At 42.5% G+C, this 24,990-nt stretch overlaps 1 protein-coding gene across 1 annotated transcript; it reads right to left on the bottom strand.

Moving 5' to 3' along the window:
• Positions 1 to 3,034: 3,034 nt before the first annotated feature.
• LOC139294618 (heparan-alpha-glucosaminide N-acetyltransferase) lies at positions 3,035 to 24,617 on the bottom strand. The gene is made up of 18 exons (XM_070916541.1): positions 24,485 to 24,617; positions 24,075 to 24,172; positions 23,433 to 23,554; positions 22,443 to 22,552; positions 20,421 to 20,490; positions 20,252 to 20,318; positions 18,126 to 18,208; positions 15,107 to 15,183; positions 14,167 to 14,197; positions 13,892 to 14,052; positions 11,487 to 11,599; positions 11,076 to 11,197; positions 10,262 to 10,385; positions 10,060 to 10,146; positions 8,581 to 8,658; positions 4,962 to 5,032; positions 3,748 to 3,860; positions 3,035 to 3,216 (listed from the first exon to the last, which is right to left on the bottom strand). The coding sequence occupies exons 1-18, from the start codon at positions 24,615 to 24,617 to the stop codon at positions 3,035 to 3,037; spliced, it is 1,842 nt and encodes a 613-aa protein (XP_070772642.1).
• Positions 24,618 to 24,990: the final 373 nt, after the last annotated feature.

Raw genomic sequence — 24,990 nt, 5'->3', positions numbered from 1 at the left:
TAGACGGGCTGCTGTGTGCGGCTGCAGTGGCTGCTGCTGGGCTGACTGGCTGGCTGGCTGGTTGGCTGGTCAGGGGGAGGAGGTTCACTGCTTCACCACTCACTGCCCCGCTGCTTCCGCAGCAGCAGGCAGCACAGCATCTACAGGAAATTTAAGAGCATAATTTAACAGCAGGTCAGTCTTCTCATTAACACTCTGCGGGGGGGGGATTATTAACAATTACCATTAAATGTGTAATGGTGCGTTTTAAAGGTACAGGCAAGTGTTTTCAAAAACGGGTGTCAGGTGTGTTGGTTTTAATCACTGCTTCATTATAGCAGACTTGTGATCATTTATGTATTAATTTTATTCATTATTATTATTTTCATTATTTCGCATCTAACCTCATGCAGTTGCACCAGTGACATTTTTAAGACATATTTAAACAACATTTTTAAGTTGAGAAGTTTGAGAGTTTGAGAAGAAGGTTTCAGGCAGTGGCTCAGCATCAAATGAATGGGGGGGCGGGGGGTAATGGGAAGATAGCAGGTTTTTTTTTTTGGCTAAATGATGAACTATTTCTCTTCTGAGCTGCAGCCTTAAACACCATATGGATAAATAACACTTCACTACTAACCGGTATACATCTGCAGTGTCTATCTGCTCGTAAATTCCACTTTAACTGCAGGAAGAAAATCAGCCAACGACTGTAAGACCAGCTGTGTGACTCTGGTCAAACTCTGTGGGACCTTTCCCCTCTCAGGTCTTGAGTGTGTGTCCGAGGCTGAAGGTTGTGTTAAAGTGAGGGATCTCTCTCTGTGACTGGATAGTGTGGAGTGATGCATGGCTGCAGCCTCGGGGCAGGACACCAGTCACTCACACAGCAATCGCTCTCCAATCAATGTCTCTGCATGGAGCAAAAACACTGGAGCTCACTGGGCTGCAGAGGGGACGGCAGGCCTTCTCAGGAGCTCCAGCAACTCTCACCAAGTGGAAGAAAACATATCACTACCACTATTATTGTATTTGCACCTGCTGTCATTCGTTTTCTCAGTTTGTCTCATTTATATCAATGTGTATACTTGCATAATTCTCAAATTAGGCTGTCTTGGGAGCTGCTGTTATAATGAACACACATACTGAAAGCCTGATAATATCCAGATGAGCTATATTCAGTTTTGTTTGGTAGTCTCAGGCACACAACACTGATTTAACCTTCAACTGTACACAGTACACTTCCATCGGAAACCCTGTATATCCATTTAAAATAAAGATATTCTTTAATAATGTCCAAGAAAAGATCTGAAAATTGTCACTCTCTTCAAGATATCATGTTGTCTCGACATGAAATTTATGTTAATACGTTAACAGATACTGTACTCAAATGTTCACTTACACCATATAGGGGGGTAACTGCTGTATCAAGGGAGAATGTGGGGATCGTTGCACGCATGCTGTATGAGAACATTGTATCTGGGATAAAGTTTCCATATGACAGACTATAGGTATCCTGAGACATGTGCTCAATGAGAATCAATAAAGACAGGGAAATGTGGTGGTGGAGTCATGGTATGTGGAACCACAATGGGCTTTTTCTGACAATGCTAGAGAGACAACAAGTTTAGAGCCCTGTAGCATGGGCTCAGCAGAAATTCAGTCTGAAATATAAGCAGAATATTCATCACCTCCACAGTCTGGACATTCTTATTTGGACCCTTTTGATCTTTATTAACAGCTGCTTGTGATGTTTAATGGGTTTTGAGCTCACGCAGTTACTGCAAGTCACTCGGAATGAGTCAGCTAAATGCTTATACTTAAATACAAAGCTTCATCATCGCATACAAACACACAAAAGATATCTTTAGACCTCTGTGGTGACTGTGTATTGATTTCATTTTCATCTCAAGACGATGCAGCTATGCGTTTCCATTGCTGGCACAGTAGTTTGGGAAAGCAATTATGGACTTGAGTCCTGTTCAAGAAGGCAGGATGCACCTACAGCGATCCAAACAGCAACTTCTGTTCTTAAGACAATTACCAAAACCTCTACGCCATATTACACAATGTTATTACGGTTTCTGAGGAGTGTGTAATAGGATTTCACTCTGGAAGAAGAGCATGATGCTGCTTCATTTCAGTAACTGGATGGTCATTTCGTGATCTACACACCACCTGACCCGATGCTGCTCAGTACTGTCATGTGTACATTCTGGAGAAATATCTATAAATCACTCAACCAGATTGTCAACCATGTGGCAATATTATAATCCCAATGTAAAAATAAACCCTGTTTCAGAAGGTGAGTAGCTCTGTGTGTTAGATATGTAAAATGCAAAAGGGCTCAGGCTCTCGCGTTGTTCTCTGATGAATTGGATTTCTGTAATTTCCCTGATTTTCTAATACAAGGAGTGCAAGAGGTGTCGGTCCCATTAATGACACTCCTTTGTGAGCCGTGCATCTTGACCCCTATTAAAGTACTGTCACTCGGACAGCAGATGGTACCGGCACACACACACAGAGAAAGAGAAGGAGTGGCCATGGCAACAGACTCATAATGGCTGGCCTGGTGTGTAGTGGAATCACTCGGCCTAATTTGTTAAGTACCACCTCAGTATATTTGATTTAATCAGTCTATTCAGTGCACAAAACAAGTGGCATCAAATAAATCCTCAGTGGCCCACACTGACGGTGGATCAGACGTCTTCTTTAGAAACTGGGTGGTGGTTTAATGGGTATCATGGATGAGCATTTTCTTACTTTTGTCGCTGTGCTCCAGCTTGCGTTTGATAAAAACTGGAAGCACGTACTCTGAGCTGCTTGTTTTTTCAGATGGCTTGGATATTAGAATCAGCACAATTCATTCAAATGTAGGCGGGTAGGTTGCACATCACTGAAAAGTAAACTAAACTGATTAAGCCAAGAACAGTAGGCCAGATTTTTCAAAACTTCCACAGATGTTATAATAATCTATATACCTTATCATGAATAGTGTTTGTTTAGTATTGAAAAATAATGACATCTACAGAATGAAAGAGGGACAGATGGTCATCCTGGTTTATATCTTGAGGAAGAATTTCTTCTTGTACAGCAGGTAAGCAATGAGCACCCACAGTGCAGTCCCCCACAGGCTTTGGAAGAGCCACTCCCAGTGGCTCTCCTGGAAGCGCATCTCCCAGCTGAACGGGAAGTAAAAACCCAGGAGAGAGTGACCAACATATACAAAGATGGAGTTCATCCCTGAGGAGGAAACACAAGTTTGTTTTTACTGCAGATTAATAGACATAGCTTTGTTCGAAGTAAATACAGCTAATCCAGGGGGCTTATTACGGTGTTTACCTTTGGTCAGACTCTGCATTTTAAAATGATTTATGTCAAAGCTTTAAGCATTATCAAAATGGCTGAAATTATGAGAAGAACACCCAGGTTGATATATTAACTGATATTTTGCACATTACTTTTTTTCAGAAAACAGTATTGATGAGAGGGACGAGACGAGCTCAGTGAGCTAAAAGACGGTAAAACGTTCAATAGGGCCAATTACAACTGCAGAGTCCAGTGATAAGTCTGTGTGGGTTCGTCACAAGTTGTCATGTGATCCACTGATAATCTGAAAATATTAATTATAGCCGCTTTAAGAAATTAAATGCATTTTTCAATGCCTTCAAGGTGTGCAATCATGTGCTAATCATGTTTCTGAGTTCTTATTGCAACCAAAGCATGTACACCAGTATATTACATTGAGCCATTTGACTTGTGAATAAACAGTACCTGGGTATATGAATGGCTGTCCGTCCCACCAGCCCATCATGTCAGTGATAAAGTACATGCCTCCCAGCAGCAGGAAGGAGAAACAGCCCATACACATCACATAGGACAAGGACCTGGAGAAACAGACCATCAGCAACACTTCACAACAACAACAACAACAACATTTTACTTCGTTCATTTGGGCATCACTGAAATGTTAGTGGTACGGTGTGAACAAGGGTGTAAAAACACTGAGTCTATCAATCCTGTACTGCAGATAAATAACACCCAGGGGTCTCGAGCCAATCCAGCACACTGTCCCGCAGTGTGCTGGATTGGTCTAAAGCATCAGCAGTGGATCCTTGGCACGTGCCCCATGGAGCTGTGCCAACCAGCCATGTCCCTGTCTGCTCCTAAGTGCAAGAATGTTTGATGTAATATCATCTGATGTAAAATGGCTGCCTCCTGGAGCCTCCTTGCAGTGGGCCTTTTTATTTTTTATCTCTGCTGAAGTGGGGCCAAAAAGGACTCTTGGCTGGGAGTTAATTACTTCTAGACATCCAGGCAAGGACTCGTACTCAAGAGCTCAATAACCTGTGCATGATGAACTGCCTATAAAAGCCAGGCAGGTAATGGCGAGGGATGAGCGCAGCGTTAGCGGGGGCCCCTGTGGAACATCATGAAGAATTTGCTTACACATCACAGATGAAATGGTATTCTTCCTGCTGCAACATTAAAATGATTCACATCATATTAACGGGAATGCGGGAGTGGAACAAATGCACAGGTCGTAAAGTAATCTACGTCTGAGGTAGTAATTGTGCTGTATTTCACGCAAAATCATTGCAAACATTTATCAACATGCCTTGTTTTTCCAAAAAGGCATATGATAGTTTGGGAGCAGTAAGACTACACTGTGATTATATAGATGCTTTTCCCAGAGCCTGATCCCATTCCATCACGCAGAGCTGGTAAAATGTGTAGTGAGTGCTCCTGGGGTGGAGAGGATAAAGCACCCTTTATTTTGCTGGCCGTGAGGAAGAGTGATCATGTTGGGAGGATGTATAACCGCTCCACCTCACACTCCTGACAGCGCGGGTGATTATTTACAGTCGTGGCTGTCGTTAGAGGTAAGTAAACGCGTGTTTTAGCAGCCTTGATTTGTGCCTGTTGGAAACCCATCCTTTCTTTTGTGAGGAAAAGTGGCTGGATTTAGAGGGTCAGGAAGCACTTACCAAAGGTTTTTATTGACAGGTATAAATCCTCCGTCTCGTGTGCACTTAGAAAGGATGGCTGCAGAGATTCCCTAAGGGTGGAAATGAAACAGATTTCAAATCGATGGAGGCCGATATAAAGCAAGTTGTACTGGGCTGCTAAAACGTGAGGCAACAGAATCAAGCGAGTCCGACAGATTAAACGATTATCTGAGACTCGGATGAACAAGGTCCATCAAGCCACACACACAGTGTTGGACTGCAAACACGCCAGTTTGACCGTCCACGCTGGAACGCTGCGCTCTTCAAAGAGAGCCACCTACACACCCACTCGACCGCAAGTTGTCCACAGCCTTATCAACCACAATGCAGAGGAACTGTGTATGATCCGATGAACTCTACATCAATAAAAGCTTTTATTGTCTCATCTATTTACCTTTACATATGATTTAGATACTTGGGGAAACATTTTGTGCTCCACAGAGAAACCCAGGGCAGAGGATCAGAATCTAAACCTGCTTGTTAGGTGGATATCCATCATGTGTATAGATGACAGAATCGATGGTGTGGAAATAGCCTAGCCGGGGCTGGATTGAGTCTCCAGGCTATCCAGGCAGCAGGATGTGGGATGGGGCTGGTATGTGGGGCAATCGCTCAATTTCAATCTCTCACTTCTGGAGCCTGATCGTTGGACTTTAATTAACAGGGGCTGTTGTTTATTAGGAGGAAGATGCATGGCCGCCCCTGCATATCAATCCGCCAATGAAATCACACTACAGTGAACTGTGGTGCAAAACCTGGCTTGTCGCTGACTGTATCAACACTTTCTGGTTCTTTGTGAACCTCCTGTGCATAATATCAATCCTGTGGTTGGGTGCGTGGAGAAATGAGCTCCCTCCTCCACTGAGGAGGCCGAGCTAATGTCAAGAGCACATGTCTGAAACAAGAGGCAGTTCAGCTCTGCTTCCTGCCTCCCCTCTGAGGCGAAATCGTATTAGAAAAGTCAATATCAAGAGCAGGCCAATCACTAAAACTAATTTTGCTTTCTTTGTTGGTGAAAACACTTTGTGGGGCTAAAAATAGATTTAGTTACAGAGATTAAAGACGAAACCAAAGCAAATATACATACGCAGAACACGTGGGACGGTGATATGCTGTATTCATACTTCACACACGGTCTGCATCTGTTCAGACAATCAATAAAAAAGGCCAGTTCTCTCTGTCAACCATTACAAGGTGAGAAAATCTATTTTATTGTTGTTATTTCAGTTAGCCAGGATTTAAAGTCCCTGCATTGATTCATCACTAAACATTGTATGATCCCGAATATAACGTCATAATCGTGAGCAGCTTCCACATCATCTACGCAGCATTAACTGGTGAACCGTGAGATGCAGTGGAAAAACATGAAAGCCTAATGTTTATTTATTTCGTCATGTGTTACTTTATCACTCTGTGCCCCTGGGAGAAGCCAAATGGATCTGAATTATTTCACCTCCCTGCAGTCACCCGCTGCACAATGATAGTCAATAAGATTCAACACCAGGGGACATAATAGGGAGATTTGTCATTTAAGAATTGAGGTTAATGCTATTAAATTCTCACAACAGAATTTCAATTGATTCTCACATATATAAGAAGGATTATTCCAGATTCACAAACACAAAAGACCCATTCTTCGAACTTCTGGACTATTTGATTTAGTACCTTGATATTGGACCTATTACAATCCCATTGGATTATGATACTATTGTTGTCTTTGTAATTGCCATTTTTTCCCACGCTAATGGCATAGCTCTCGGGATAGCAGGGTCATTCGTCAGTCCACCAATTTGGACTGAAATACCTCCACAGCTACACCCTCTCGTGACACATTCTGGCTTTTAGTGAAAAGCCTTGACAACCATTGGATTGATTGGTACAACATTTGGTACAGACACTCATGGATCCCAGATGATGAATCTTAAAGACTTTGGTGGTTCACTGACTTCTCCTCTAGCGCCACCCAGAGGTCAACATTTTTGGTTTTATGTCTCGGCATCCATCGGATAAAATTTATTGCAGGTGCTCCCCTCAGGGTGAATTGTAATAACTGATCCTCTGACTTTTTCATCTAGCACCATCGTCTTGTCAAAATTTCAAGACTTTGGTAAACACCTGTAAAACTAATGACATTCCCATCAGCCTCAGCTGTACTTCGTATTTTGTGCTAATTAGCAAACGTTAATGCTGAACATGGTAATCGTGCCTGCTAAAAATCAGCATTGTCAATGTCAACATTGTGTTATGTTAGCATGCTGATGTTAGCATTTAGCTGAAAGCACCACCGTTCCTAAATGCAGCCTCACAGAGGTGCTAGCGTGGCTGTAGCCTCTTCGACTTATTTTCTTACATGCTGAGGTTTTTGGGGGAAATGTTTTAGAATAGAGTGGGCTGGAAGAGGAACCGTTGCTATTATGGGCCTGAAAACCCCACTGAGATATTGCATGTGATATTGGGCTACACAAATATACCTACATGACAGATGCAGTACTGATAAGATAAAGTTAATGAATTAAATTGTTTCCTTTCTTTAAGAACCTTCTGTGTGGTTAAATTACACTGGTCAAACCACTACACATGCCAGTCTGAAGGAACCTGATATCTAAAATTGCAGAAAAGGCTACACAACAACTACATAACTTCAAACTAATGAGATCTGTTACTGTTTCTATGTGTTTTTCTCTGGCTACGTCTACTGGCCCCTTCTTTTCATCCAGCACAGTTTGATTTCAAAGGCTGAGTGAAGCAGCCAGCTCCTCCAGCTCCATCATCGCTCCAGGTCACAGGACTGCCAGTTCAGGATGTCTGCCTCCACAGCATGCAGGCCCCTACTAACCCCATTTTGTAAGCGAGCTACATCTCTGCAGCATCTCACTGTATGTACATGAAAACAGTGCACAGTTCAGCAAAGCCTGGCCTTTCTACACGGATATCTGTCAATCTCGTTAGAGCAGACTAACAGCCTCCTGTCACAGGTTTAGAAATGCAAAACGGGCCATCTCATATAACAGTATGCTTCTCCCTGTGGGACACATTCCCCCTCTAAATGAAACAGAGGCCAGCTTGCCTCCGATTGTGCTTTGAGACCACCCAGAATGAGCACACATCCAAAACAAATATGACCTCAAATCTGAGCAGGTTCATGAAGAAATGTATCTTTTTATTTTGGATTTGAATGGACTAATCTATTTATCTATCACAACTCTTCTAATCTAAAACCACATGTGAGGCACACAGGCAATGAAAGACAGTGCGTATCCCCCTGAGGCGCTGGATGCCCATGACTGCCCGGAAACACAGCCACACATGGATGTTGTTTAATTGTACTGAGATCACACACATATCCTCTACTAAGTCCTGCTAATGAATGGCTTTGAATGGTATGACTAATACCAGAGTGGCTGGAAAACATGTTGCAGAGTTTACCTGCAAAGGCGAAGTAAAACAGCGAGACCGTAAACATGCTCAGCTCTGTGTGAGTCATAGAAGCAGGACCATGTTTGAAGTGATTTTTTGTCTTGATTTTAAATTATCAATTGACTGTTATACTCATTTACTCTACCGGCTGTGTTTAAAACCTCCACATGATGTAACATACCAGGATGACGGCCCACACTAGGAATCGACCGAGGATGTGGACGTTCATCCCCTTGTAGAAAATGATAATTTTCCCGGCCTGCGGAGAAGGAGGCAGAGATAAGCACAGTCACCACAGCTCATTCAATCATACATTTAATGAGAAATACCATGTAAACACCAACCGGTGTGTCCATGTATTTGCCCTTGGGTAACCAAATAGGCCTGGGATGTGGGTGTCAATGCCGTGTCCCTGACGTGGCGGTCACATTTCTCCTATCCTGTTGAGCCAGATGTGGGGTGTAATTCATCCGCACCCTCTGATTAATTTGGTGATGATGAATATGTTTCAGCCGAGGACATTAGCATGGGCGAACACAGAGGAGGGCGGCAGACACCTGGCGTGTCGTCTAAGACTCGTTGACTGAAGGGCTCAGTGCTAACCGCCCACTGGGAATTGAGCAATGTGGCTGCTTTTGCGTGGCAACTTCCCACAACACAAATGGTTATAAGTGACACTGTCGCCATCAGAGACTCAGGTCTAAAGACCGAAAGCTCTCTCCCCACTTTCTGACAACATTTTGTCAATAAAGGAGGGCAGCTGTGCACTTACAATTAGGAGGGAAAGAGTCTTTCACATAACCTTCATTAAAGTAGAGTTACCTCCCACTGTCTAATATATTATCTTATTAACACATTATCCTCTAGGTAAAGAAATATCAAAATTAAAATTTCCCCTGTTCAATCACAAACATGCATGGAGCTATTAGTTGAGTAATTGTGAGAAAATCATCATCAATCATCAGTTAAACATGGTTCTGATTGAATCTTTTAAATCTGTTTTCTGCACTTGATCAATAAGCTGAATAAAAGAAGCTGCTGCTCTCAGCCAATCAGGGGCCAGTATTGTGAGGACGTAAGGGGCAGTGCGTTCACCCAAATCACAGAAGAACATACAGTATTTTCTCCCTTACCTCCAGTTGCATTTTAAACCTGCTGAGATTCTTAAATGTCAAATTTCTGTCACCATTCAAGTACAATGGAGGTGAATGGGATTTCTTTTGCTCAACCTATTAAAAAAAAATACATTTCTGAAACACAAAACCGACATATGTTCTGTTAAACCGCTCCAGGTTTGCTGGCAACAGTTTTCATTGGAACTGCTGTGTACTTTACTTTTGTTCCCTTTGAAAATGGTGAAGATTGTAACTGTCTCTGGAAATGTGAATTTAAAATGGTTTGAGCACCACAGATTAAATGTGAGATATCATAAAACCAATTAAAGGGAGGCCTGACCCTTTAATTAGCCTTAATAATCATTAAATAAATAACATTTTAACCAAGCCAAACTATATATTTGCAGTATCATGAAGAACATTACTCCTGTTGCAAGAAATAGGACATTTGGACTGATTTGGATTTTTTAAAAAAATCTAAAATATTAGAAATACTCTGGTACTACTTGTTGAATCATACAGGAGAAATAAATGATCCATCTTACCTGCATCCCCATGAATCCCATGACAATGGAGTTGATTGTACCTAGGACCCCCTCCGGGTCAAAGGGCTGCGTGGTGTGATACATTTCCTGGAAAAAGCAATGAGAAGAGGACCAGCAACGTTGTTTTCACGGTTTTAATTCCACCTGCAAGGTTTTATGATATGTATATAAAATAAGAAATGGGGTGTGAAAAAGGCCTTACTTTGCATGAGGGGTATCTGTACATGTTATCACCAAACATCCATTTATCAACGTATCCTGCTGCGCCTCCAGTGCAGTTTGGGTAAAGACCATTATCACTGATTCCACCAGCTCCCAAATACCCTCTGATAACAAACAATATTGTATTATCAGTATTAAAAGACACATATAGCACTGAAAAAGTAACAACATAATATGAAAGGATTAAAAAACTATACAAGGCTTTTAGGAAAATGAGACAGATTTAACCAAAGGGCACTCCTCAGGTTTTTCTATCTGACGGCAAAGATCACCTCTTGTTTTTAAGCCTTGTTTGAGATTTGTGTTCACCACATGTCCTCACATTCAACGGAAAAATTTGAACGAATCAGATGTTGGATTTAAAACACAAGAGCTGTGGGGAAAAGCGCTACTATTTGAACTCACAGTATTCCAACACTGATGCCATGCAGGGTCACAGAGATGGGAAAAACACACACACACACACACACACACACACAAAAAGCAGCACTGAGCAGAAGACACAGAGCGAGGAAGATGGATCCTCTGCCTTCGCTCCTCTTATTGCACATGACAGACTGAGATTGGCTAATTATGCCCTCTGAAGCATCCACCACAGGCCCATAAATCACAGCGGTTCATAACACCAGCAACACAAGGTGCACAATAACGCCTCTGCTGCAGCGCAACAGCCCCAACTGGAGATTATCTCAGCACGGAGAGATGGGTGAAGTTTACACTTGTAGCATATGAGAACAGTGGATTAACGAGCAGATTGTCTATTACATGACATTGGGAGCATTGCTTGGACTTACGTGGGGCAGTTGGGCACAGGCATGAGCAAAGTGATGCAGAGCCACAGAGTCTCCAGCAGGATGATAATCAGCCACTGTGGCCAATAGAGGACCACATCCTGGATGGGGTTCCACCAGTGATACTGCATCGTAGAGTACGCAAATGTTGACATAAGATAGTCTGAAGGTGCAAAACAGCTTATCTTGTAGACACTTTTTAACATTAAACTTTATTTTGGTTTATGTTTGGCCTGTTATCTCAGCAATAAGGAATAAAACGCCACACGTAATGACAGAAATGGCCCCATGAATCCAAGGTTCACTAAGCAAATTAGCCGTTTATAACTGTGTTGTTCCAGGTTGGACTTCTTTAAGGTGTTTTTCCCCTGGTGTGTAATGACAGAATAAAGTGAACTCGACAGAGCTGCTCACCGCTCTGAGTGGGATTTCTTTCTGGCCCCAGAAAGTCTGCAGGAGAGACAGAACAAAGTAGGTGAAGCCCAGACGCTGCAGCACTCCAGGGATCCTCAGCCAAGACCAGGACACTGGAACACAGTGAGCAACACACAGCGTGAACCCTTCTTGCCATCCAATGATGAACATATGAGCTTACAACTCAGGTACTAGTGCAGATATAACTCAGTGGTGTAAAGCTATTCCTGCTGATTTGAGCAAATTATAAATCAGGAAATTGACTATATTGGACATGAGAACATCTTCTCAATCATTCCACCACTGCTACTACTTCCTGAAGGAGGATGATGGACGGCATGGACAGCACCACACTCTGGGAAGTGGTGACAGCCTCCAGGATATGTACATGTCAAGAATGTGGGAAGCTAATCAAAGATTCCCAGTTATCTCTCGGTCTCGGCAAATTGGGGAGGATAGGATTGGCTTGTGGCAGAGAGATTGATGGTAATCTACACATTAGTTAATTGAAAACCTCTTTGCCGCACAAAGTGCTGTAAAAACATTGTAATCCCAATCATTGATCCGGACAAATCAAATAAGAGGCGGAAATCTGTCCTTTCACAGGAACCGAGGAAGCTCCTACTTATGACACATTTGTTAATTCTGCAGGTTACACCCCCTCACCAATATATTGTATCCACCCCCCCACAAAATTGTCACATAAGTAAAAATCATCCTGGAAGTCACAGTTTTAAGGTGGACTGCAGGAAACTATAACATCTTTTGTTTCAATTTATGCAGTTTTTGTGTGAAATTGAGACCCTTTATGACGTTCAATATCATTTAAGGAGTGAAAGCTCTGCTGTCTGCTTCCCATCTCTGAGCACTTTCAGTGATAGATTGAATAAAATAACGATTCTATGGTGGAAGCAAGCAGGACTGAATAAAGCCTTCAGAAAGTGGAGCAAATCGCTGAGTCAAAAACTTTTCAAAAAAGAGGGCTTTCTTTCTATTTGAACATCATCCTCTGAAGGCTACTCAACAGCAGGGGTCCAAATCTGACTTTCTGACCACATCTTCATCTGACTGATCTTTTCTTGTGACTTGTCACCATCCAAAAAAGAATAAACACTGTCAAATGGCCAGAGATAAAATCTTGAAAAACGCACTGTCACCTTAAGCAAAAGAATATCTTTCTGTGTCAAAAACGTCAACTTCTAAGGAATCAAGAGAAACTGTAGCTTCACCACAGTGTGAGTGAATCTAATGGAATCCATTAAATAAAGTGCTTCGCAGTTTTCTAAACCAACAAAGTAGTGTGCAGGTAAAACTTCAAGGTCTTTAGCTTTGGCGATGACTTTGACATCCAACCATAGCAGCGTTTATTTGAAATGACTCATAGTTGATGTCAAAGGTTAACTCCTTCTTCTGTCTCGTCCGACATTGAAATGGTTTAACATATTGAGCTGATATGACTCCATTCTCTTATTAGATCAAACCGAGGATGTCCTTGGAGACAGAGGGCAAAGCTGCAGTTTGTGCTGTAAAAAGTAACTGTGCTGTCCTGGTCAGCTCCAGCAGCAGCTGCATGGAGCTGAAGGGTGTAACACTATCTGTTTGTAATTGTCCATTATCGCAGCGGTTGTTTTTGCTCATTCTGCCTCTGTTAAACGTCCCCTGGTGCTGGATTTTGAGACTGCACACACAATAACAATATTTTTGTTAACCCAGTTACGCGGACATCCACCCAGGAAAGTCCATTAGCGCTGGGGATGGCGCCCTGCGCGTCCCCAGGTGGACGATGAAGTGGGGATTTTAAGCCTGCTGCCCCTCCTTTCACCTCCACGCAGCCCTGCAGCTCTGGCTTTTATCACAAATCAGGATCTAAACACATGTAACATCCTTGTCTTTGTCACCCTCAAGTGCTGTGCATACTATGAACATACCAAATATAAGCTGTATGCTCCTCCCATCTTGTACGACATTAGCTGCACTTAACAATTAGACTATGCTCATAATCAATGAATCTCTTTTTATTCATCTGTTTGATTTAGATTGGTCTACAAAACATTAGAAAACAGTGACACATGCCCATGACAATTTCCCAGAACCCCGGCTAATGTTAATACATGTGATATTCAGTTTACTCTAATGTTAAGTAAAGAAAAAGTATCAATTCATCACATACACAGGTGCATTAACACCTGCTTTCTGTCCTCCAGTGGTGCTAATCATTAGCACCACTGGAGGTGCACTAGCAGCTAATGATTTCCTGCACATGTGACAAGTGGACATACTACTAGACATGCCAGATTGTGTGTTTTAATCATTTCCCCAGTATAGAACAAACAAAAAGTACGAGCACATCTACGTATAATGTATTTGTTCCAGTAAGAATCACGTGCTGCATGTTTTGAACCTACGTGGTCCGTCTCTTGGAGAGTAGTTGAGGAAGCAGAAGCCGAGCATCAGGAGAACGACTGTCCTCCAGGTGATTTTGCGCAGCAGCTGCAGGCGGGTGACTCCTCTCCTCTGCATGGATCTGAGAGCCAACACCACCGAAGTCCCAATGATAAACACAAACCTGGAAGAAACAACAGTATTACGCCATTAAAACACGTATATATGCACAAAAACATGCATATTTGTGTTAAAATAGGACTGAATATGTCTGACAGTCTTCTTGTACCGAACCTACCATGGCATGACGAGATCTGCCACAGTTAGACCTGCAGCAAATCCAGAGGCACAAATTAATATCAATGGACCCACAGATGCCATTATACAGAGTTCTTGCCCTTTTTCAATCTTTGCAATTCAAAAGGTGAATTAAGAACAATGTTATGTCCTTAAAGTGCTTCTTCTGTCATTAACTTTCCATTTTGAAAAAGTGAATAAGTATCCACAGTCCTGTGACAGGAGCGGCCCTGCAGCAAAGAGAAGATTAATCAAACCACCCCTGAAATCGATACACCCTTTCAGATGTGGCAAAGAGGCTATCAGAAAATTTAAATTGGGAACACGCCCAAACTATGATATGGTTTTCATAAAAGTTGCAGGAGCGTTTTTTTAACTTTCATTAACCCGGGGAAAAGGGATCCAGCTGTCTCTTTGGGTCTGGGGTGCCTTGCTCCAGGGCACCTCAACAGTGGCTGCTGCAGGAGGTACAGGAGTACTACTCATTCACCGCCCCCTCCCACATTCTCCCGGCTGCCATTTAAACACTCATCCCTCCTCCTTCCCGTCTCCTCCCTGGTTGTTAATAACAATAAAAATCTATGGATCGTGCCTTTGATTTGGCTGGTGTGAGGAATGGCGTCCTGTGTGTGTTTGGTTTGGGGCTGCGTTTATCATAATTATGATGATGAAGAGAACGCTGCCATTGAAGGACTGCCTTGAGTACACACATTCATTTCATACACGGCTTTATGTTAAAGAAGGCGTACATTAATATTAGAAGTATCTGCTCCTTCCATGAAACAGACGGACCACTGTGAGCTGTTGCAGATGAAGGGGAACAAAAAGAGGAGTTTGAGAATTGCTATGGGGGGGGGGCAGGTTGAACTATACAAGCTGTAGCGATACTCTTATTTGTGTTTTATTTCGTATTTTTGCGCATGTCGTGTACTTTACTTAACCATTCCATGGTGCATGTTGAAAGAACCAGTAGCCTCCTCCACCGTAGTTCACAAAAACCATCACTGTCAGGGAAAACCTACAAAGACAGTCCAGTGAGTAAGCACTATAGTACACTATAATCAGTAATAACTGGATTAACCTTCATGCAGTGGAGTGAATCATGGAAATGGGTGAAAATGGTAAACTGTTATAAAAACATTCATGTTCTTATAGTCTAACATATAATGATAAAAATAATAATAATAATACATCCGATACAACATTAACTGTTGAATTGAAGTTAAAGAGGCCAGACGAGGGACTTTTTATTCTGTCACACTCCAAATGCAAGGTAATGCAATCTAAGCATTATGAATCACTCAGGAAATGAACACTTGTCCTCTGGATCTCCTCAAGCAGGAGTGCTGACTAAAGACTAAAGATACACTTTATACTTTAGCGCCGGCCAAGGCTGCTGAAACACAGCACACGTGATGGAGTGCTTCACTGAATCAGAGACGTTGGAGGGGAAAACGGTGTTTGCGATGCATGTCGGAAAACGGGTGGGGGCCATTACACAACACAAACTTGCAGGGGGTGGGGGGGGGCTGTAAACAATCCCAAGCAGCTACAGAGCTCTGAGGCAGATTCAATCCTTTCACCATCCTAAATACTTAGGATTTATGTTTTTGATTCATGTGTTATTTAATCAAATAGAAACAAATATATCATCAGAGGGTCTTTAAGAGCCATAACATGATTAGGACAACCTCTAAGAACAAGACTGTCTGATAAGGTGCACTGTATCTACCTCTGCCTCCTCTTGTTTTTCTGCCTAGATTCAATTAAGAGGTGCACCAGAGCCATTACTGCTCTTTTAGCCCCAACCTGCTGATACAAGATTTTAATCGGCCACTATCATCTCAAAAGGGCTATTAAAGTAGAGTAAACCCTGCCGCACGTGTCCATGTACTCTTTCCCTCTCTCTCTCTCTCACACACACACACATGCAGGCTATCATTTAAATTTTGACGAACATATCCATTAGTCGCCATAGTGACAAAGGCAGAGGTTAAATCACTGGCCAGATGAGACCCGACTAAAATCACTGCAACATCAGGGCTTATTGGCCATCTTTTTAATCAAAACACTCTGGGTGTCTGATTGGGAATGAGAGCGACATTTTAGGCAGATTACATTAGAAATGCCACGCACATGTGACACTAGTGGCTGCTAATTATGATTAAGAGAAAATATAAGTGCTTAATTAATATTATGTGTACTGAGATCACTCGCTCTATGTTGCACCAAAGTTAATGTGGGATAATGTCCAGGTTGAAGCACCACAGGCTTATTTCTAATCAGGTTTAAAGTTGTAAATATCCCTGTGAAGCTCTCCAATGAACATTTGTCACTTCAGTAATAGACTTAATTCATGTCTGGGAATCAGTATTCAGGATTTATAGCTAACGGATTACAGATAGACGTGTCTTTCTTGCAGCAGTGACAAGTGGTTATGACTCAGTGATAGACGCTTATGGACTTCTTTGATTTGAATCACTGTACATGCATTACCAATTAGAGTATTAGCTCGGAACATTTCCCCGTTGCAAATGGATAGTTACACTCTGTCACTGTGGAGTATTGAGTTACCTACTGTGCTGGCCATATCAAGTACATGGACACCCAATCTAGTCATAATAAATTACTACTTGAGTGGAAATGCCGGGGTTCTTTCTTTGTGGCCAAACTTCAGAGCACATCTGAAACTGAATCGGAGGAAAACTTGGAGCTTAGTCAAAATAAGGCACAGAGTGAGTCAGCCACCTGGCGTTAAATTGAACTGACAATCCATTGTTTTGCTGTAATAGTTGTTCCCTCTGTCGTATAGCACTGCTAACTACTGACGGTGCAATTTTCAACAGTACGGAAACCCGGCGACAGGCTTTTAGCAGTGTGGCACAAGATTAAAATCCAAATCCTTTTAGAAAAATTAACGTGCGACCGAACCCTACTGTTCTCTGTATATCATGTCAGTGGAGCCTGAGCAATGATCAGAAAAACCTCTCGGCTCAGAAGAAAATCCTTCTGCCTTCAGAAATGCCTCAGCATTTATGGCAGATGACTGATGTGTCTGTTCTCTGTAGAAAGTTGTTACTTATCAGGGGCACGGATCATAAGTCACAGGGCTGAGGAGGCACACGCAGCGTTAATCTTGAGGGCTGAGTCACAGTTTGATTAAGTGTGTTGTCAGGTATGAGAATTTCCAGTATTACCAATCAGGATATCAATATGTGACAAGTATCTGTAACCCCGGAGTGACATTTCAGCTAATAAGATTGAACAGGGCTGCGGCAGGAAGTGTAAGTGAAGGGAAATGCAATCGAAATGTATCCTTTCCTTGAACTTTTGCAAATCCTGCTGCAAATGTACTCAACCAACTCAGCCCCCAAACGAAATATAACTGTGGTATTTTGAATTTAGCACATATGCACGGTGGCTTCAGATGGCTTTTCATCCAAAAAGGAAGCCACAGATGGAGAAGATGCCAATCGTCTGCTGGACGCTGCCTCTGTGCTGCTGGATTTCCTCTGGCTTTCCCATTTTGGCAGGAGATCTATGGCCGTGTGGATGTGTGCTGATATGTTGACGGTATTATTACATCAATTATTTGGCAAGGGGGAGGTCAAAGCCACACCAGCATCCTGTTTCCAGAGAGGCGTGCTTTGTATCTACCCCCAGGCCACAATTAGGGCTAGCAGGGAGCCCAGATTCAATCACATGCATCACCCCTGTCCAACAGAAACACACTGTTCCAAACCCGAGACGCACTGATATAAGAAATCATGCCCAAAGCTATACCGCCTGATAGCAGCTTGGGGGAGCATGTGGCCAGACTGTGACCCCCTGTAATTATTCATTATGCCGGGCCTGTAGATCTTCATCATGCCTCAGACTGCTCTAAAAAAAATCAGCATGTGAACGAGCCGCATGTGGTGATAGACTGATAAACAGGATGGTTGTTGATGGTGGACATACCCTCGGAAGGTGTCCAGTGAGCGCAGACGTGTTGGCTTGGCTTTAGTGGTATTGGGCTCAGCTTCACACGCATGTCCTGCGTCCTGAAGAAACAATTAGAAAGTAGACAAAACAATGTCAGAACTTTTAGGGTTTTAAATAACTTAACACCAGTGCGTGTCACATAAGGATGTATGGCAAGAAGGAACATTAGTTAACTCACTTCATGTGGCTACTGTAGGTATATGTTGTTTCTCTCTCTGTTGTTGCAGTTCATTTCTGTTTGCATTTGACTATTCAACTTAACATATTAAAGCAATATCGACTGATCGTTGATCTGGCTTGTTGGGGGCAGCAGAACAAAGCGTAAACACAACATTGATTGCCTCATAAAGTTGATGAGGCTAGCAGAGATGGAGCAACATCAGCATTCATTTGGAGTCATGTTTCTGGTGGCTTGAATGTAAGTCCAATATTCACTCCAAGCGCTAACCTCCAGGTCTGAAAAGTGAAGCCAATGCGGAAGTGCCTTAAACCTGCTTTCTTTCTAATGGCCAGCAGGGGGGCAACGCCACTGGATGCAAAAAGAAGTCTGATTGCATAGAAGTCTATGAGAAAATGACCCAACTTCTCACTTGATTTATTACCTCAGTAAACATTTTCGTGATGAGTTTATGGTCTTTTAGCTCTGTTTTGGTCTCCACCAACTCTAAATGGTCCACTAGGTTCACTAGCTAGCTGCTAACTTTGGCTGTCTGCCTTTTGGTGCTGGCAATGAGAGAGACAATAAAACGCTCTGTAGCGCTGAGGGGAACTGCAGAGTCAGGTGATAATTCTCTGCAGGTTCATCTCTATGAGGATCACTGTAGTCATCTGATCCACCATTAATATAAAAATATTGATGGCTGCAGCTTTAAATAATTTAGTTTTTTTGTCTCTCAGGAGCCCTCTGAGTTGCCTCATGTTGCTTTGAATACTTACATATCAAAGTGCTGATTACAAGACCTCTTTTAATAGTTCTGCTAATTGCCATTAAGTTTAAAATGACCCTCTTCTGTATCAGTGATTAATTATGATAACGTTTTATTTAGAGTTCTCTCTCTTGAAGTGGTCACATTATTGTGTGTATTCTGTGTAGTTTAACAAAGTTTTAAAAAGTGGAGAGGTTGAAGCCAGAGGACACATTTAGAAATACATAAAATATACTTGTAACAACCACAAAAAAGAATATATATATGTAATTTTAAATAACTATAATTGTTTTGAGATGTAAAAATGCAAATTGCCATGTGGGTCAGAACTCCTCAAAATGATGTTGGGCTTCTTTCTGTCCTGGGTCATCCTCAGTGCCGTGTGGCGGCGGCTCTTTTTCCCTCTCTCTGTGAAGGCAGCGTTGAGACGACTGTGGCCTGTTGCCCTCTCAGTTGGATTAGCCTGACTCACTGGCCTCCATGCAGCGGTTTAAAGAGCCAGAGCAGGAAGACACCAACACTAATATGTTATGATGGATCTGCATGCCATCCAGACAGCATATGGAAGACAGAGACGTCTTGCTTGGAAGAATGAGAGGAGCCATTCATGCTCACCAAAAATACACAGCAGCTCTTGGCACCAAGCAAGATGATTGGACGGATACAACGCTCTATCACTTCCATGTAAGTCTGCTGTACAATTGGCTCTGCTAACATTTGTATCAATCATTCCATTAGTGTCTCCCAAATGGCTTGATGACTGGAGTCTCAGAGCAAGTTTGGTATGCAGCTCAGGCTGTGTGGTTGGCCAATGAAAATAATGCAATGTAACTGTTGGATCAAGGCAACGTTGACTTTTGCTCACAAAAAAAGCATAAAGTACTGAAGTTAAGAAATAAAATTGGTGGAGTTGATTCCTATTGTGCTTTTCCGAATGCTTTTATTTCCAGGAACAGGAATTCTCAGCAATAAAGACACCAAACAAAGATATAAAATAGGTTGCCATACATGTTTCTCATACGGTGTATCTTGAACATACTGAAATGTTGGGCATCTCGATGAGACTACCACTTATTTGATTGGTTTATGATTGATCTAAATCAAATCATGCATCTGAGTCGTCTCATTGCATTTCTTAAGATATTAATCTAATGCATTCATTAGCATTTTACTTACATTATCTACTGAGTACTGTGGGCCTTGGCAGCACATGGTCTTAATAAATTTTGATGTACAACGCCTCCTGTAAATGGGACAACAAGTGTTGGCTGCCTGGTTTCAATGGAAGAGTAATCAGTGCAAAATGGTATTTTCATTGTGGATGATGTCAAAGACGTATGGGTACCTGTAGATGTAGGGTGCCACAACGAATAAGAGAGCGGTTATGGCCAGTAAGAGAGCTGCCACGAGAAGAGCTGGAAAATGAGACAAGGAAATGTTTACAAATGGACATTGTGTAATCAGACAGAGTCACCCTATGTCATAGTCTTTCTTCTCTGGAAGTCAATGTCAGGAGGTTTATACTGTACATCTCTATCAGAACAGGATCTGACTGGGGATAAAAGGCCTGATTACCAGTCCAAACCGTCTGCTTTATTCGCCTCTGGACTCCCCTGTGGCTCTCTGTCAGTCAACCAGTGTCAAAGGGGATCCCTCAAGTGACAAACAAGAACCTAATGGAAAACTCCTGGTCAATCCATCAACTCATCTCAATCACTCCGGGTAATCTAACCCTGCAGGCGTCCGAAAAGGAAAATGTAAGGCTACACTGGAACAAGGACAAGAAAACAAAGGCAGAGGGAAAGTTAGGAGCGAGGTCAAGATGAGGTTTACACTACGAGAGGGCACAAATGCTGCACCTGAGATGTCTTTTATTTGCTAAATAAATAATGAAATCTACCCAGATCATAGACCAAGGGGTAAAGCTGTTTAAGGAAGAAAGAGCATATGTTCCTGCATTTGTATTACTGCATAATGTAGATAGAAATGTTAATAGAGACATTACTGCAACACAAATTTTGCTAAAAACCACTTAATCTAATTTTTACCTTCTTTTTTGCAAACAAGTTTGCTACATTATTGCTCATCCGTCAGCGCCAGCAGCACTGAAAGATCAGGGAGGCATTTTACAGCTGTGCCAGTGATTATAAATCTACAACACATAGGCTCAGGAGATATCAGTGTGGTCTTCTTGCGTCAAAGCACAGGAAATAAGGGGGCAGTGTGTGCAGTGTTTGTCTTTCGTGGAAAAACAAACAAAAAGAAGCCATTTTAACCTGAGCTGAATCCACACTGTGACATCCACTCTGAGCAAAGAGTGGTCACTTAATCGCCCTCGGAAAAGTCATGGCGTCCACTCATAACAACGCCATAAAGCTCTCAGCACATGAAGTGAAACAGCTCTATTCGTTTCTGCCAGGATGAATAGAAAATGAATGGCTGCATTTCAAAACAAGTAGATTAACTCTGGTTCATCGATATGTTTGCTAAAGTCGAACAAACACTTAATAGCAGTCGATTATGTGGATGTCTTTGTGAGAATTAAGGCCTCCGCAGGTGACTTGTGGTTTGTGGTACAATGCAGAATACAGTACTAACGTGATTAAAGGGTGGATCTGATAGCAGCTGCACAGAAAGACGTTCTTGAAGAATGCCGCACCCAACAGATGACCTCATGAAACCCCACAGCCGATCAATCTGAGAGGCTGAAGTAAACTTTGAAATTCCCTAACAGGGCAACTCTAACCTGTCTTGAGCTGCTGACCAGACCATTACTTAAGCTGAGCAAGTCCTATGGGGAGTTTGTGTAATCACCGTTCTGTGGAGCTAATGGAAGCTCATCATACCGTGAGGGGTGCAGTCACACTGACCATATATCTGCTCGGATAATGGCTACTTGGCCTTAAAAGTCTGATCTACAACATAATCTGCAATATTGTTAAGTAGAGTGTACATTATGGAGAGTGACGCTTTCAAAATCCCATTACGGCCTAATCCTTCCACACTCCCTAATGTATTACCCACAATCCTCCACGCGCGGAGCCAGGCCTTCAAAACAAACAGAAAAGCTTTTCTTTTATCCCTTTTCAAGAAAGCATGTCTTATCTGATCAATACACATCATGTCCCGAGAGACGGATGAGAACTGCTGCTCAGTAGACGTGGACAAGCCGAGCGATTCTCCTCTTTGCTGACTCAATTAAGCAGAGGGTGGATCAAAGGTTCGGCCTCAGGAGTGGACACAGGTCCTTTCACCGTCACCGTGTCTCACCAAAGCGGTCACGTTCACTCTCGGTCAGTTATTCAAAAACAATAATCGACTGATTGCTTTCATCATCCGGGAGTCGTCATCAGTGTCGTGCACTTACGCAGGTATGCATTGTTTGGTCTTTCATCCACAGCATGAGTGCAGCTGATGACCTCTAACATCTTGATCCAAACAGAGTAGTGACCGCCTTCTCCATACATCTGACTCCACCTGCATCCAAAACAGGGAAACATTGAGACACACAGGCTGTTTTTATTGAAATCATTTTTCATACATTAAATTACTTTTTCCATCCACGGCTGCTGTTTTCCTCTTGACCTGACTGGTCTTCCTGTCTCCTTCTCATGCTTTCAAAACACCTATGAAGCTCAGGAGCACCACCTAGTGTCTGCAGACTTAAAGTGCATCCTTCTGTCCTCTCAACATCTCCAGTTTCAGGCCCCAAAAAAACATGCATTACACGCTCATATTGATCCACTGTTGGGATGACATACTAGCTATCACTTGGAGTGTTTTTTCAAAGCGGAAAAGGAAATCAATAGCAGCACAGTCTGGTTAGAGACCTCGGCATTGATCCAGGCAGCAAAAGACCAGACCTCTGAGAGGGCAAGAAAAAGCACCAGAGGGCTTGTCATGTTGCAACCATGTCTCCGGCACCAGGTTTACAGGTGACCCCCAAATGGAAAACTCTGCCCCGGTGTCTTGTCAGTCCTGATTGTTTATAAATATGACAACTGTCTCCTCCGGTTAACATCCCCGCTGAGGACATGAAGCTTTGAAGGTTTAATTAGCCCTTTTCATCAATATTGGAATGTCAGGTCTTATTAACCCCAAAAAGGCTCCTGATCGATACCCGGCGAGGTAGTTTAAAGGAGGGCATCACTCAGGTCCAGAAAGCAGGTCAGGATTACTCCCCCTGCCCTGTAAATAATCTCGCAGACTGCCGACGCAATCATCGGATGCCACCACACTATATTATGTCTGGGAACAACAGCAATGCACTCCTTTAACAGGAATAAACGGGAAACAAATCAGCATCTCAGCCTCTGTGGATCAAAGGTGAAATGATGTTAGAGTGTAAACTTGTTACCTGCACAGAGTTGCATTCCTGGTCTGCGATTGCACTTGCATAGTCAGAGTGAATTTAGTGCTGACCATCGCAGACGCATTGCTGTTGTTGGGTTTCACAGTGACCAGATGCTGGTAGACACACTGGGAAGTAAAAACAGGTGAAACTCTGATTTAATGCACTTTACTCGCAGACGTTTGGGATGTAAAACCATCAGAATGTGAAAGATGTGGACAGATACTAGGCAGGGGAGGCCTGATGAAAGATGCTATTGTGTTGCATTATGGAAAATGTAGGATCCAGTGTTTTTGAAGCTTGACTCATACTAGGGACTAAAAGTCAGGGTATCACAGGTTTGGATTCTTCTTTTTTTAATCTGTCTCATTTGACGTAAGGAGGGTCCAATGCTAAATCACTGGAGTACCCCTTTAATCTTTCTAGTGACTGAAAAGATCTGGGTGAGAAACATGAATGTGTGTGTGCACCACCATGAACCTCTCAAAACTGACAAATCCACAGAAGTATATAGCTTTAGTGATTTTGCTGACTTGTTCATATCTTAACAAGCGGAGAAACTTGGACAAACAGATGAAGATGGAGGGAAGAGACAAACAGAGAGACAGTATATGTATATATATATATATGTATATATGTATTCTTTACCTTGTAGCAGTAATCTGACGTGTAGAAGACCTGCACTTCTTCTGTCAGCTGGTTATGAAATGTTAACAAAGCCTGGTCCGTTTTCAGAGCTGGCCCTGCTTTAAATTCAAAACAGCACTGATTTACAGCTGGTACACGAAGCTTTTTGTACATCGTAAATATAAGACAGCAGAAAGGGGTATCACAATCACCGTCAAAATCATAACACTGACTCGATACTATTGACTTAGCAAGTTCTAATACATGTCCATGTGTTATAGTTGAATTTTAACCTTAATTATGGAGATCAGACTAGCTATGCTTTCACAGCGTCCTGTGACACTACAGGAAGACTTTTTGACTCCATGCCTGTTTAAGACTGAACACCAGAATGATCCACATCTACCACTGATTAATCCCAGAAGACTCACCTGACTTTAAGTGTCCTCCATAGCTGCTGGTCGCAAGGATTAACAAAGTTAGACTGGCTTGCAGCAGTTTCCTGGGCTCCATGTTGCCACTTGAAAACTTGAAAACTAACCCTAACCCACTTCCACTACTCATCTTTATAACGCTCTCACCAATATAAAACGCGGCCAAAGGGCAGCAGGCATGCGTGGTTGGTGGTTCCTTTTATCTGGCTTGTGATGCATGTTTGGAAGCACTTTTTGGGGGCAAACTTAGTCCACAATTTTCTGGTGGAGACGATGACTAAAATAAGAATAAATGATGAAAAGAGACACTTCATATAAGCAGCATTTCCAACCTTAATTTATACAACCATTTGACTCCAATCTGATGGTCTTTGTTCTGAGACCCAGCTTGTCTTCCTTTATAACCAAAACACTCATTCACACAACATTCCCATTTCCCCGTCCAGCCAACCGTTAAATGCTGATCACTTGCCACATCCTCTCCCTCTCCTCATTTCATTAAC

This window comes from Enoplosus armatus, chromosome 12, assembly GCF_043641665.1.
Source record: "Enoplosus armatus isolate fEnoArm2 chromosome 12, fEnoArm2.hap1, whole genome shotgun sequence".
NCBI lineage: Eukaryota > Metazoa > Chordata > Actinopteri > Centrarchiformes > Enoplosidae > Enoplosus > Enoplosus armatus.
Note: the sequence above shows the minus strand (reverse complement) of the source record. Positions and strands in the feature narration are given on the sequence as shown.